This window comes from Bos indicus, chromosome X (genome assembly GCF_029378745.1).
Source record: "Bos indicus isolate NIAB-ARS_2022 breed Sahiwal x Tharparkar chromosome X, NIAB-ARS_B.indTharparkar_mat_pri_1.0, whole genome shotgun sequence".
In the NCBI taxonomy this organism is placed as follows: domain Eukaryota; kingdom Metazoa; phylum Chordata; class Mammalia; order Artiodactyla; family Bovidae; genus Bos; species Bos indicus.
The window spans coordinates 59,591,957-59,605,269 of NC_091789.1; the positions used below are offsets into that span (position 1 = coordinate 59,591,957).

General features: G+C 48.1%; 1 protein-coding gene across 2 annotated transcripts; it reads right to left on the minus strand.

The window, feature by feature from the left end:
* Positions 1–2,229: 2,229 nt before the first annotated feature.
* Positions 2,230–6,521, minus strand: RIPPLY1 (ripply transcriptional repressor 1). Of its 2 annotated transcripts, XM_019955550.2 has the most exons (4): positions 5,513–6,521; positions 4,562–4,637; positions 3,878–3,942; positions 2,230–3,319 (listed from the first exon to the last, which is right to left on the minus strand). In XM_019955550.2, the coding sequence occupies exons 1-4, from the start codon at positions 5,656–5,658 to the stop codon at positions 3,058–3,060; spliced, it is 549 nt and encodes a 182-aa protein (XP_019811109.2). In that variant the 5' UTR covers positions 5,659–6,521; the 3' UTR covers positions 2,230–3,057. The 2 variants fall into 2 exon arrangements, 1 of the variants encoding a protein (XP_019811109.2); XR_011565110.1 differs by lacking the exons at positions 4,562–4,637; positions 5,513–6,521 and having other exon boundaries at positions 2,230–2,815; positions 3,137–3,319; positions 3,878–4,096.
* Positions 6,522–13,313: the final 6,792 nt, after the last annotated feature.

Consider the following 13,313-nt stretch of genomic DNA (forward strand, 5'->3'; position numbering starts at 1 on the left):
AGGATTTGTAATTCTATGCTACATAATACCCTAAAACCAAAGATATTGGGATTCCAAAGATTTTAAACTCCTACTACCTATGGTACAAGGACTTGAGCAATTTTTGAGCTATTAAATGCTCAAATGAAATGGAATGCTGGGAGCCTAGGACCCCAAACAAGGGTTTTAATCAGAACACTGGACATGTTAAAAATACTAATCCCTCTTCAACTTCAAATCAACCTTGGTTTAACTCTTAGGATAGTGGTTTCAAATAGTCTCACACCATCTAGAGACCTCTGAGGGTACCTCACAAAAAGGGGGTGAAGAGAGTTCGTTTACATAGAGAGGACACCAAAGTAGGAATTCTGTGTCTCCCATTGTAATTCCCGGGGCAGCTCCATCTTTATCTGTCTTGTATGTTGGCCCTCTGCATTCAATTCAAAAGAAGGGTGTTCCTGCTGAAGCTCAGAAAATAAGTTGAAGCCACATTTGGTCTCTGTTTCCTTTTGTTTGTTTGCTTAATGGGGGACAAACAATACATCCTGAGATTGGTAAACCATCAAATGGTGCCAGGGAGATCAGGTGGAGATGACTGATAAATCAATCTTTAGTTGAATAAATCCAGTCATTAGCTGACTCTAGCCTACTAGCTGATTTCTAACATAAAATTAATAATAACCACTGCTACAACGGTGATTGCTATGAATACCACTACTTATTGTGTGCTTTTACCATGTGCCAGGAGTTGTGCTAAGTACTTGACATATATTATCTCACTGAATCCTTACAACAACCCTGAGAGGAAGTACCATGACTTTTCCCATTTTACAGATGAGGAGACTGGGGGTCAGAGTGGATAAGTAGCCCAAGGTTATACAGCTAGAAGATTGGTAAATTCCACTTTACCTACAAGCAGAAACAGAATGGCCTAAAAGGATTAAAGTGATCAAAGGTCAACTGCCTGGCAGGCTTAATTAAGGAACGAAGTTAAATTTTGACCAATAGATGGCACCAGTGTGTGTTTGGTGGGCTGCCCAAGGCTGTGTCCAATTAAGGGAAGTCCCAGTGAGGGCTCAGAACTGGAGCAACCTGTCTTAAGTTGAGAGAGGAGAGAAAGAAAGATGGGCAGTGTTCTGCTCCTGAATCAGATAATGCTACCCTGTCCTGTCTGTAGCTCGGCAAAGACATGGGAAGCCAGCAAGTGAGGGGATGGAGGTGGTTCTACTAAGAACTGTTTTTAAAAGATCTGCAAATCTTTTTCCTTCAGCATTTCCTGGGCACCTCTCTTGTGCCAGACAGTGTGCTGTGCAAAAAAGTCACGTGGTGATATCAAACACGGCCCCATCTTACTGCAAAGGAGGAGAGGTAGATGCTATGGTAGAAGGCTGAGGTACTGAATGATGGGGGCACCCAGCCTGGGCTTGGGAGTCTGGGGAGACTTCTCACAGGAGAGGTGTCTGAGCTAGTCCTGTTGGATGCATGGGAGCTTATCAGACAAAAGTGAAAAAGCATTCCAGACAGCATTAAAGCCACAGAGGGATTAGAATCCATGACACATTCAAAGACAGGAAGCATGAGCTTCAAGTGTTGAGAGACAAGTCTAAAGAGACAAGCAGGAACTGGCAATTGAACAGCCTAGAATATCAAGTTGAGGACTTGATTTGTGAGTGTCTGAGTAGAAAAGCTATAGATTCCCAGAAAGATCTGTGACTTATAAAACAAAGTCCAACTATTGCTGAGGCAATGAAAAGCAGTGGTAGGGCTTTGAGCAGCGGGCACAGCATGGTCTGATCTAGTGGCCTGTAGGCTTCCCAGGGGCACTAGTGGTAAAGAATCCTCCAGCCAATGCAGGAGATGTAGAGACAAGGGTTTGATCCCTGGGTTGAGGAAGATCCCTTAGAGAAGGACATGGTAACCTACTCCACTGTTCTTGCCTGGAGAATCCCATGAACAGAGAAGCCTGGTGGGCTACAGTCCATAGGGTCACACAGAGTCAGACACAACTGAAGCAACTTAGCACACACGCACACATGTGGAGGATGAATTGCAGTGGAACATGCTGGAGGCAAGAAAATGACTCAAAGGCTGTTTGGGACAGGGGTGAGTCTGAGGAGCTGAGCTATGGCAGATACAAAGGGACTTGAGAAGGTAACATTTTTAGGACTTGGTCGCCTCTCAAGGCCCCTCCCCACATGCACAGGCTCATCATCAAGGCTCAGCTGATGCTGCATCTCTAACCTTCCCCCACCTCCAGCTCTGCTTCTGACTTTTAAGCTGCCCTCTGAGGTCCATTTTTTCCCCCTTCCCAAGCTGTCTTTAAGGTTTAATCAAATCTGATTGCACAAGTTGACCAAGAAGGCCTGGCCCCATGGTGGGCCTCCTGTGGTACATCCCTGTGAAGAAAGATCTGTCAATTGACCTCAGGTAGAGCAATGGATTGGCCTTGAGCTGGTTTCTGACCCTCTGCCCATGACTTCAAAACATGGGCAGAGTTCAGTTAAGAAATCAGTCCAGTTCCAGGAAAAAAGGTAAACATCATCTAGTTTATTTTTCTCCTGATTGGTCTCATGCCAAAATACAGACCCCAGTAGATAACAACCAAAAGGGAAGCAATCCCCAAAGTAGACTGATGTTTTAGATGTCCCCTTTCCTTCCTGCAAGGTCCGTCAGAAAGGCACCCCAACTGGTGTTGGTATTGCATCCATGGAGGTGAAGCCAGAAATCAGGCTTACCACAGGAAGACAGGACTTCATGGCCACCTGAATGGTTGGGAAGTCAGAGCCCTGAAGAGTGACAGTTCTCTGCATAGGCAGGCTTCATCCTCATCTGCTCCCTGGGGGGTTCAGAAAGCAAGTTTTCCTTCCCCTAGAGTTCCTAGGACCCTCTCGTTGGCAACACAACAGCAACCCAATAAGATGCCAGAGGGCTGGGCTGACAGATCTGTTGGGTGTAGCCAGGGTGAGCCGGTAACTTGAGGACCCAACTTTCAATCCAGAGAACTGTTCCTGGGAATTCCTGGCTAATCAATGCCCTGAAATGTTGCCAGGCATAATGAACCCCATCAGACTAACTGGTTCAGTTGGGACAGGTCAGGGGCAGGGAGGGAGAATGAGCTGTTGCCCTGTGTGGTGCTGACCCTGGTACCTTCACACACCCTTCTGGCCCCTTTCCATCTGCTTCTTCTTTCTCCTCCTCTTCTCTTTCCTCCACTTCCTCCTCCTCCTCACTGGTTGAGTCCTCATAGAGGTTGATGGTTGCCTGGACAGGGAAGTTCTTCAGTAAAATCTCCCCATCACTGTACAGGTAGTCAAAGGAGCAGGATTTAGGCCAGAAGAGTCTGTGGACAGAGAAGAAATATGGTCCCAACTTGGATAGGCTGCCATGTGCAGAAGGGTCAGTAGGACCAAGAAGGAAGCCAGCCCCTAAACTCTTAGTTGCAGTAATGGGGTGAGATGGAAAAAGAAGAAAGGGAGCTTTGTAACAGAACCTTCTGGAGTGTTACAAAATGGCTCCATGCAGAAAGGTCATGTCTGGTGGGCCTATAGCTGTGAAGAGACCCAAGCCTGGCATATATCAATCCTGCAACTGATCCCACTCCCTACTCCCCACCCCAGAAGGCCTGCAGCCAAGAATTTTCTAGCCCTGTGTCCTCCATCTCCTACTAAGGCTTTCTTCACTGATCTCTCCACAGGGGCTCATTCTTAGGGGTCACTGACAGTGACTCCAGGGAAGGCAACCTTGGCCAAGTCCCTTAACCTCTCTGAGCTTCCATTTCCTGGTCTGTGAAAGAGTGATCATAGCAGTACCTCCCTCCTCCTGCCTCATAGTGCTGTTGTGAGGATTTAAAAGGCTAATAGATCTACATCAGGCTCTGCGCCTCATGCCAGAAGCTTACCTGACCGGGTGATGGAACTCAAAGTCAACCTTGGTGACCTTGGCACCTGTTGTCCCACCGGGGGCCTGTCAAAAGCAAAACGCATGTGGCTCAAAGTGCATGGTCAGATAACTGCCTCTTCTGTATCAGGGGTCAGCAACCTGTAGGTAAGATGATCTAGAAAAGATCTTAGACATCTCTGGGGTTCAGTACCCCGTCCCATAAGGGGATCTGTCCTGATTCTAGTTGAACAACAAGTGGACAGAGTCTGGGGGGTTGTTTGCTTTCCTGTCCTTGTTCTAACACCTGTTTGGAGATGGTCCAGGGGACAGAGTTCTACTGAGCAGCAAAGATGCGGGGGTGGGGTGGGGGGGTGGGAAAGAATGCCACGGTTGGGTGCCAGGAGACCATGATTCTAGCATTAGCCCCACTTCACATGCACCGTGGAGCCTGCCCATGTCCCTCTCATGCTCTGGGGCTCAGCTTTCTGCACAGCTAAATTGCCCCAGAGGCCTCGGCTCCCTGCCTTCCTCCTAGAGCTGTTGTGGGACTCAAAAGTGGGCAAGGCTGAGAAAGTGCTTTTCCGGGTCTACAGCCTGAGTTGAAGGTCAGAGATTGGGGGCCCCTCTGGGAAGGGACCAGGTCTGAGTGCCTGCACGTGGTCATGTGTGTGTGTGAACACGTGGGACAGGGGCTCCAACTCACCAAATCCACACGTTTCCTCACCTGCCTGGGGAGGTCATTTGTAGAGGTCAGCCAGGGCCTCCAAAGACAAGCTCCTCTAGGACAAAGAGGAGAGATTAGTTGGTGGAGGAGAAAGAGTCTGGCCTCCCTGAGATAAGAAAAGAAGCCCTCCAAAAACTTGATTCGGATTCCATCTCCTGCAGGAAGACTTTCCTAAGGACCCTGAGTCTAGGTCAAGACAGATGGCACTCCTCTGCTTCAACAGTGTTATCACATCTGTTGGATGATTATCTGTTTAGTTACCTTAGAGCTTCTTAAGGGCAGATTTATGTTCAATGGTATCTGAATCCCCAACACCTAAGCATAATGCCTGGTACACAGTAGGTGTTTTGGTCAATGTTTAGTGAACGGTTAAACGTTTGGAGGAATGAATGAGGGTTGGGTAGAAACTATCTTGCCCCCTACCTCCTGCCCCCCAAAGTAGAGCTCACAGTTCTGCCCTCTTCCTGGGATGGGGAAAGGGGCCAAATATATTTCTGGGTCCACTGCTTTCTCACTAGACTTCAAAAGGTAATGAAAAAAGCAAATGGAAAGCTTATGGTGTGGTCCGGAAAAAGACAGCCCCTTGGTCATTAGCCTCTTGGCACTTTGAACCTCGTTCCCTGCTCTTCAGCCTAGGTCCTGTCCAATCCAGATTTTCTGGTAGTCTCCCCTTTGCCCCTCAGTGGACTGAGCAACTTGGCACACGAGGGCCTGGCTGCTCAGTTTTCAGCTTTGGCAATGCCCACTGTCCCCAAGTCTCCTCCTGTCAATCAGAGGGATTAGTGAGGTGAAGAGCCAGCTGAGATATTAGAGTCTGAGTTGTGGAGGGAGCACAGAGAACAGGGGGGCCCTGGACTTCTTATTTCCTTTGTTGTCCCAGGAACCCCACTAAGCTTGAGTTCAAATGACCAAAGGCCAAGTTCCACTTACCGTTCATGTTTATTTACTTCTTGTCCAGAGGAGAGAAGGGGCAATGGGTTTCCCAGGTAGGGCAGTGCCAGGGAGTCCTGTGCTAGGGCTGGAGTTGAGGCCAGGGCCAGAGCAGGGGTGGCAGCAGCGGGGGCAGGAGGGTCCATCCTTAGGGTGTAAAGGCCAGGCAGGCTGTGGGGGCTGTGATTCCTCAGAGTGTCCCGCACTTTTCTGGCTTTTCCTGGGAGACAAACTTTTTATAAGGCCTGCCTGGACTCATAAATTATTCAGGGACATGTCAGGATGAGATACCTGGGGAGCAGTGTGTGTGTGTGTGTGTGTGTGTGTGTGTGTGTGTGTGAAGATTTAGGAAAAGGGGCTGGGGGAGGGATACCCGTGTTCCTGGGTGTGAAATTTCTCCCAGTTGAATAAACAGAGTCCATAGGCAGGGGGGAGGGCAGTTCTTTACCTCCAAGTCAGAAAGGAAAACACAAAAGGGGCAAATCGAACACCATTTGTGCAAATTCCCCAGGTGGTAGCAAGGCCTGAGGGAAGGGAACAAGGGAAGTGCCTTAGAAACCACAGAAAGTTGTCAGGTGCTGGGGAGAGAGACCAGTACAGTGAGAAGGGACAACTGAGGCAAGTGAGACTCACGTTATTTCAGTTCAAACCCCAAATATATTGGCCAGGTGGACTGGATATGGGGTGACCACTATGAAGCATATCCCCCGGGTTAGAGAAAAATGGAGCATCTGGGTGGGGCTGGTCTTGCTGCCTGTGGGTTGGACCTCAAGTCTTCTTTCCACGCCCTCCCCTTTACTGGGCAGTACATTTGCAGAAGTGCCTGACTGAATCCCCTCTCCAGCCTCAGCCATCTGTGGTTTGAGAAGGGAGCACAGGCAGCATTTGCAGGGGTTTCCAGGTCAGATTGCTGATCTCAAATCTCAGCTTCCAGTCCGGGCGCCAGGGTGCTGGGGGAGGTCTGCTGAAAGACCATCTCTGACCCTGGCACCTGGGTTCCCGGCGCCTCGGTTCCCTCTAGTGTGAGAGGAGGATGCAAGCCCAGTGGTTCCAAAGGGCCCTGTCAGGCTGAACACTGACGGGTGCTGGGTAAATGGGTACTGACCCCGGGCAAGCCCAGCACCTGGGTCACAATCCTCTCAGCCTCAGCCAGTCTTCTGGGCCTTCGCCAAACAGTTTGCAGTTACAACTATTGGCAGGTTCCTTATGCTTCAGAGGTTTGAAAATATGACTACTGACCTCAGTGTCGAGCACCGGTGCAGGTTTATTTAGCTTCTTGGATATTCATCACAGCCAGGTGTGTAATCGTCAAAAATTAGAAACCACCTCAATGTCCAATGATAGGAAACAAGTTAGATTATTTAGGGTAAGTCCTTACCACCAAATACGAAGCAGGCACTCATAATCATGTTCTAGGAAGTATAATTATCAACACAAAGTTTAGAAAAAAAGATGCTAAAAGTGTGAATAATTTGATCCCAGTGCTGTTTTTTTCTCTGTTCACATAACCCCCATTTCCAATTTCAACCCCACTGTGTTATTTGTAGCAAAGGAAAACTGGAAACAAGCCAAATGTCTTACTTTAGAAAGCCAGTTAAATAAATCATTGAACAGTTACACAGGTTCATATTAAAACTGGCATGGTAGAAGATTGGGGAAAGGTTAATATATTGAAGAGTGAAAAAAAGAAGCCTGTACCACATAACTTGGAGGATGATCCTGTTTTTGGTAAGAAAAAAAAGAAGTGTAGAATATACAGTATGCAGGGGGGAAAAAAAGAGTCTGGTTAGAGAAAGGAGAAAGTTACAATGGTTCCTGGGAATAAGATTATGGTAGACTTTTACTTCCTTCTTTAGGCTTTTCTGAGTTTTCCTGAAAGTTCCACAAGCCCTGATACTGTTTGGGTAATAAAAAGTAAAGACACAAAATTAAAAAGAAAGAAATGTTTATCCACAGAGGAGAGAAAACTGCTGGGGAACTGACAGTCATTTTCAAATGTCTGAGGATTTGACTGAAATGAGATTACACTTGTTCTGTGTGACTTCAAAGGGCAGGACTGAGGCCCATGGGTAGAAGCTACAGGGAGATACATTTTGGCTCAGTCAGAGGAAAACTTTGTAACAGCCCAGCCACCACCTAACCCAGAGACCTGGCAATGTACTGGTTCTCCATAAACAGAGCTTTATTATATGTGGTGAAATGAGTGAAGTCTTGGACTGGGCTAAGCCCTCTGTCCCTGAATTGTGTAAGTGCGGGCTGGATCCTGGATCCTGGATGTTGGAGTGGAAAATCTAGAGGGAGGGGGCAGTGGGGGATGGCGAGCAGAGCTGATGGAGCCTGAGTTTCAATCAGTCTCTGGGTGTTCTTGCTAAATTTACCTCCAGGAGATGAAAATGTGCATGTATTATGCCACTGGCTCAAAGGAGGGGTGAGGCTGAGAGGGAGCCAGGATGAAGAGACTGGGCTGGAAGAAGATGGCATGTGAAGGAGGAAGAAGCAGACCTATTGTCAAACCTGGGGATCTTTTTTACTTCTAGGTGCCCTGAAAATGGTCAGGAGCGGGGAAAGAGAGAAGAGGTAGATATTCCTCCAGAGCCCAGGGCTCATGCCAAACCATCTTGAACTTGTGTTCATTCAGCCACAATCTTTCACAATCAGGGCCATCCAGCTCCTTCACTCCCCTGAGCTGCAGGCCTGAGGGTTCCCCTCATGCCAGCTCCTGGCATCTTCTCCTACAGCTCAGGTGGCATTCAAGCCTGTGTCTGTGGATCTTTCTTCTCCAGTTGCACAGCTGCTTTGTCTCACTACCTCCCTAAGAATTGCCTCAGCCTCATTTAGCTTGTGGGAGATAAAGCCACTGGCCCCTCTTGGGGACCTCTCCTCAGTCTGAAGGATTTAAGACCCGCAAGGGTTGCTGGGTAAGAATGCGAACCTGGCTGTTCTCCTTTGCCCTCAGCATATAAAAGGAGTGAGGTGGCCAGCAAGGTGGCAAGAAAGGTCTGGAACAATCAAAATGAAGAACTTCCTGTCACGGCAGTTATGATCCTACCTCCCTTACCCCTAACAGCCTTATGGTGCCTCTGGGTTTTGTCAGTGATTGCTTTGCCAGAACATTCAGAGATGGCTTGCTGCCTCCTCTGGGCCAGACACTTCTGGACCTTGCCAGGCAAGATAATGAACTATAAAGACGAACAGACTCTGCCTCACAGTGCTGACAGCTAGAGAGGGAGACAAGACCTGGACGGGACAGGCTCAATCAATGTCAGAGGGGCCTGGTTCCCCCTACCACCCTGGAGCATGTTCCCTTTTCCACTCCTCAGCTCTCCCCAGCTTGAGTGTCCCCATTCCCTGGGCCACATTCCAAAGTTGCTTCAACTCCTACCACGTTCCTGCCCCTCCCCTCTCCCCACAGAACAACCTCTCCTCCCACTTCCCTGAGAAAACACAGGCTTTGAAGCGTGAATTAGCTCACTGCCCTGCCCCACTCCCCCCAAACTGGCCTGCCTCTCCAACTTCCTTCCCCTCCAGCCCTCCCTTCTCAAGGGACAAGGTGCCCCTCTCGTTAAAGGCTAATCTGTTCACCCTGGCCTTGGCCTTATCCACCCTCCTTCTCTGGGGCCTTCCTCTGGGCATTATGACCCTTCTCTTCAGGAAACTTCGGCTTCTTTATACCAGCTCTTTCCCTCCTGATTATAAAGTACCTGTCTCTGTTATCCCCCAGAATTAAGTCCCTCCTTTCCTAAATGTATTCTCTTGCTCCCCTCACTCTAAATATCTCTTCCCCTCCTTCCTTTTCTCTCTTTTCTTTCCTTCACCCTCAAATTCATTGAACATAGAGTCTATACTTTTCTCAACTTTCCATTCATACTTCGACTTACTGCAATTTGGCTTCAGCCTATCCTCCTTGTGAAAGGGCACTACCAAAGGTCACCAATGACCACCTAAGTGCCAAGTTCAATGATCTCTTTGAACTCTGGGTGGCCAAAGGCACTCTCGGCCAAGTCCTCATTTCTGAGGCTCTCCTTTCTTTCTTGGTCACTATCTGCTGGTTTTCCCTCCTGTTTCTGGAACTACCCCCCTGTGTTTCTTTTGCTGACTTTTCTTCTGCTTAGTCCTCAAATATGTGGCTGTCAATTACAATCCACAAACAAAGCTGATACACAGTCATGTTTTCAACGGGTCATGGCAAAATGGGAAAAACATCAAAAGTAGAGTTTTTCAATAATTTCAATGTATCTAATTATAAACGATTGTCCTTTATTCTGACATTCTGCCTTTTTAAAACTTTTTGGTGGCAAAATATTCTCTTTCCTGAAATGATGGCAATGGCAGATATTAATTTATTTCTTTAATGTCCCTATTTGTCAAGATAGAAATGTCCAGTCCCATTAATCTGTTATTCAATGAATGAAAAATTGAGACATATTTCCAGCCTGAAATGTTCCTGATAGGTGTCTCAAACCTGTTCCAAAACTGAACTGATTTTGTTTCCACCAACCTCCTCTGTACCTGCCTCGATAACCAGTTTCATATTGGCCCAGTCACTCAAGCTAAAAGCCTCAGCCGCCAAGTCCTATTGATTTTGGGCTTGAGAAAACGAGAAAACCATTTCTCATGTTTGTCTCCTCTGTGCTCCCCATTCTCCTGGTTGTTTCTTCAATTATGGTCTCATCCATCCTCTCTCACATGGATGCTGGAAGCAGCTTCCAGATAGATTCCCCCATTCTTGACTTGGTCTTTCCAATCATCCTCCTCCCAGCTCATCCCGTGATCTTTCTATAACACGGGACGAACTTTGATCTTTCTGGGCTTAAACACTTACAGTGATTCCCAGTTGTCTATGGTAAGTATCCAGTCTCTTTTGTGTGTCAGTTGAAGCCCTTTGCTGCCTAAGCCCAGCCTTCCTCTCCAGCCTTCTGCCTCCAAGGCCCTCCATGCACCCTCCACTGCAGCTCCCCTTTAGAGACCTCCACTCTATAAACAGGCCACACCTTTCACCTGTAATCTTTTCATGGTTTAGAGCCTCTGAAGGTCTCAGTCCCATCCCGTATAGGGTTAATCACAGGGAACACTGTGGGTCACAACAAGTGGCAGAGCTTAAAACTGATTTAGTGGGTTGCAGCCAGCATTTAACAAATTGAATGAACAGCAAATGGAAGAGTGAAACATGTGGGGTAAGGGTATATATTATTCTGTGAAGCTTCTGTTTTAGTCATATATCTCTAGATCTAGATTGAAAGATATATAAATGCATGTCCTGGTTTATGCCATAAAAAACATTTCCTACTGTGGGTCCCAGTCATAACATTTGACCACACTTGAGGGACTAGATTGGAGCAGGAAATGGCAACCCACTCCAGTACTCTTACCTGGAGAATTCCATGCAGAGAGGAGCCTGGGGAGCTGTGGTCCATGGGGTCACAAAGAGTTGGACATGACTGAGCAACTAAGCACAGCACACACACACACACACACACACACACAGTGTGTGTGTGTGTGTGTGTGTGTATTGCTTGCTGATGCCTGTCTTCTGAGATGAGCATGACTAAGGAGGCATGCAAGGGACTATATGTTATTCTGGGACTCATAATTAGTGCTGTTCATGTCAGAGTCCTTGCTTTCGCTGGGGAGTTTAATAGAGGTCAGGAGAACAGGTGGTGCCAAGGAGGCCTCATGGAAGAGGGATGATTGAGCAGGGTGGGGCTTATGTGGGCAGACAGAAGAGGGAATGTAATCCTGGCACAGGAGCGGATAGTAACAGGACAGAACATTTGTTAAACATTTATGTAGCAGGCACTGTTCTAAGCATTTCGCATGGATTAACTGGTCTCACAAACAACCTTGTGAAGAAAATGCTATTTTCAGCCTCATTTATTGGTGAGATTAACACATTATTGACCAGGGGTTGTGGGGTGGGGGGTGGATTGCCGAAACTGATGGCTGTGGCATTGAAACGTCTCTTGTCAATAACGTGTTAAGGTGCTTGCCTAAGGTCACATCCCAGCTTATCTGGTGGCTCAGTGGTAAAGAATATGACTGTGCATGCAGGAGACATCAGTTTGACCCCTGGGTGGGGAAGATCCCCTGGAGGAGGGCATGGCAACCCACTCCAGTATTCTTGCCTGGAGAATCCCATAGACAGAGAAGCCTGGTGGGCTACAAGTCCATGGGGTGGCAAAGAGTCAGACACAACTGTGCAACTAAACAACAACAAAGTCACAGAACCAAAAGTGACTAGGCTGAACTTTGAACTCAGGTGGTCTCTGTTTTCTTAACCACTGAGCTACCTGCCCTGCTACTGGGGATCTGGTGTGGAAAGGGGGCCAAGCAGGGTAAAGGGAGAGCCTAGGCTGGCAGGAAACTAGAGGAGGACTTAGAATGCCAGATAGAAAAGTCCAGAAAAGGCTCTGCTCTCACCTCGGGAAAGGAGATGTTACTTGTTCCCTCTAGCCATTGCCTCTTGGCCCAGGGTCCCTGGGTTCGCGGGCAGGAAGCCTAGAAACCAGAACGCGGGCCTCATGGAGGCGAGAAGCAAGGCAGCCTTTGCTCTGAGAGAGGAGGGATGGGGGCGATTCTCTTCCCACCCAAGTCTGTCCCCAGAGCAAAACTAGCAAATGGCGCCTGGGGCCTCTGCCCTCAAGTCCAAATGTCCCAAATGTGCCAAGCCTTGGACCCAGCCCCTTGGGTGCCTGGGATGGGGGTCCCCTCTGGAGAACAGTTTGTTGCCAGGTCAGCTCTCCTCCTACACTTTTTTCCCTCTTGGCCGCCATCCAGTCCAGGGCCTGTGGCCCATGTGGTGCTGGGCTCTCTGGGCAGAGCCCCTCGCAGCTCCCCATTTGCTCCTCATTTGGATGGCAGGGGCTTAGAAAAACAGAGCACTGAGGAAGCAGGAGGGAGGGTGCCTGGGAACGTCACTCCCTCCTCTATTCAATCTGTCCAGCCCTGGCTCCTCTGGCCAGCCTCCTTTCCCAGCCTGGCCTGAGGCCTGGGGAAGATGCAGTGATGCTGAATTGTCAGTAGTACTGAATTCTCAGTAGTGCATTCTCTTCTCTTTTCTTTTTAGTCTTGGCATCCTGCAGATCCTGCCTAGGTAAATAACACATACTGGTAACCAGCGGCAGATATCTTCTTGGGAGGTGGGTCCTGACAAACTAGTAAGAATAATAACTACCACAACAAAAATGTTCTGTTCTGTGCTCAGTTGTGTCTGACTCTTTGTGATCCTGTGGCTTGTAGCCCACCAAGCTCCTCTGTCCGTGGGATTCTCCCAGCAAGACTATTGGAATGGCTTGCCATTTCCTTCTCCAGGGGATCTTCCCTACTCAGAGACTAAACCTGCATCTCCTACATTGCAGGTTTCTTTACTGCAATTCTTTACTGTAAACCCGCATTGCAGGATTCTTTACTGCTGAGCCACTGAGTAGGTAATACGCATGGAGCACTTGCTGTGGAGAAGGGAATGGCAACCCACTCCTGTATTCTAGCCTGGAGAATTCCACAGGCAGGGGAGCCTGGTGAGCTACAGTCCATAGGGTCCCCAAAGTTGGACACGACTGAGCAAATAACACTACTACTACTATGGAGCACTTGTGATGTGCCAGGCACTGTGCTAAGCACTTTATTGCTTTATTATTTCATTTGCTCCTATGGAAATCTTAAGAGGTGGATACTATGATTCCTTCCATTTAAAGACATGCAGGAAACGGGCACAGAAGATTAAGTGACTTAGCAAATAGCTAGTGGGGAAAAGATCTGAGATTGAGATTTAAGTCTGTTTTGTTTCAGTGCTGTCTGAGACTTT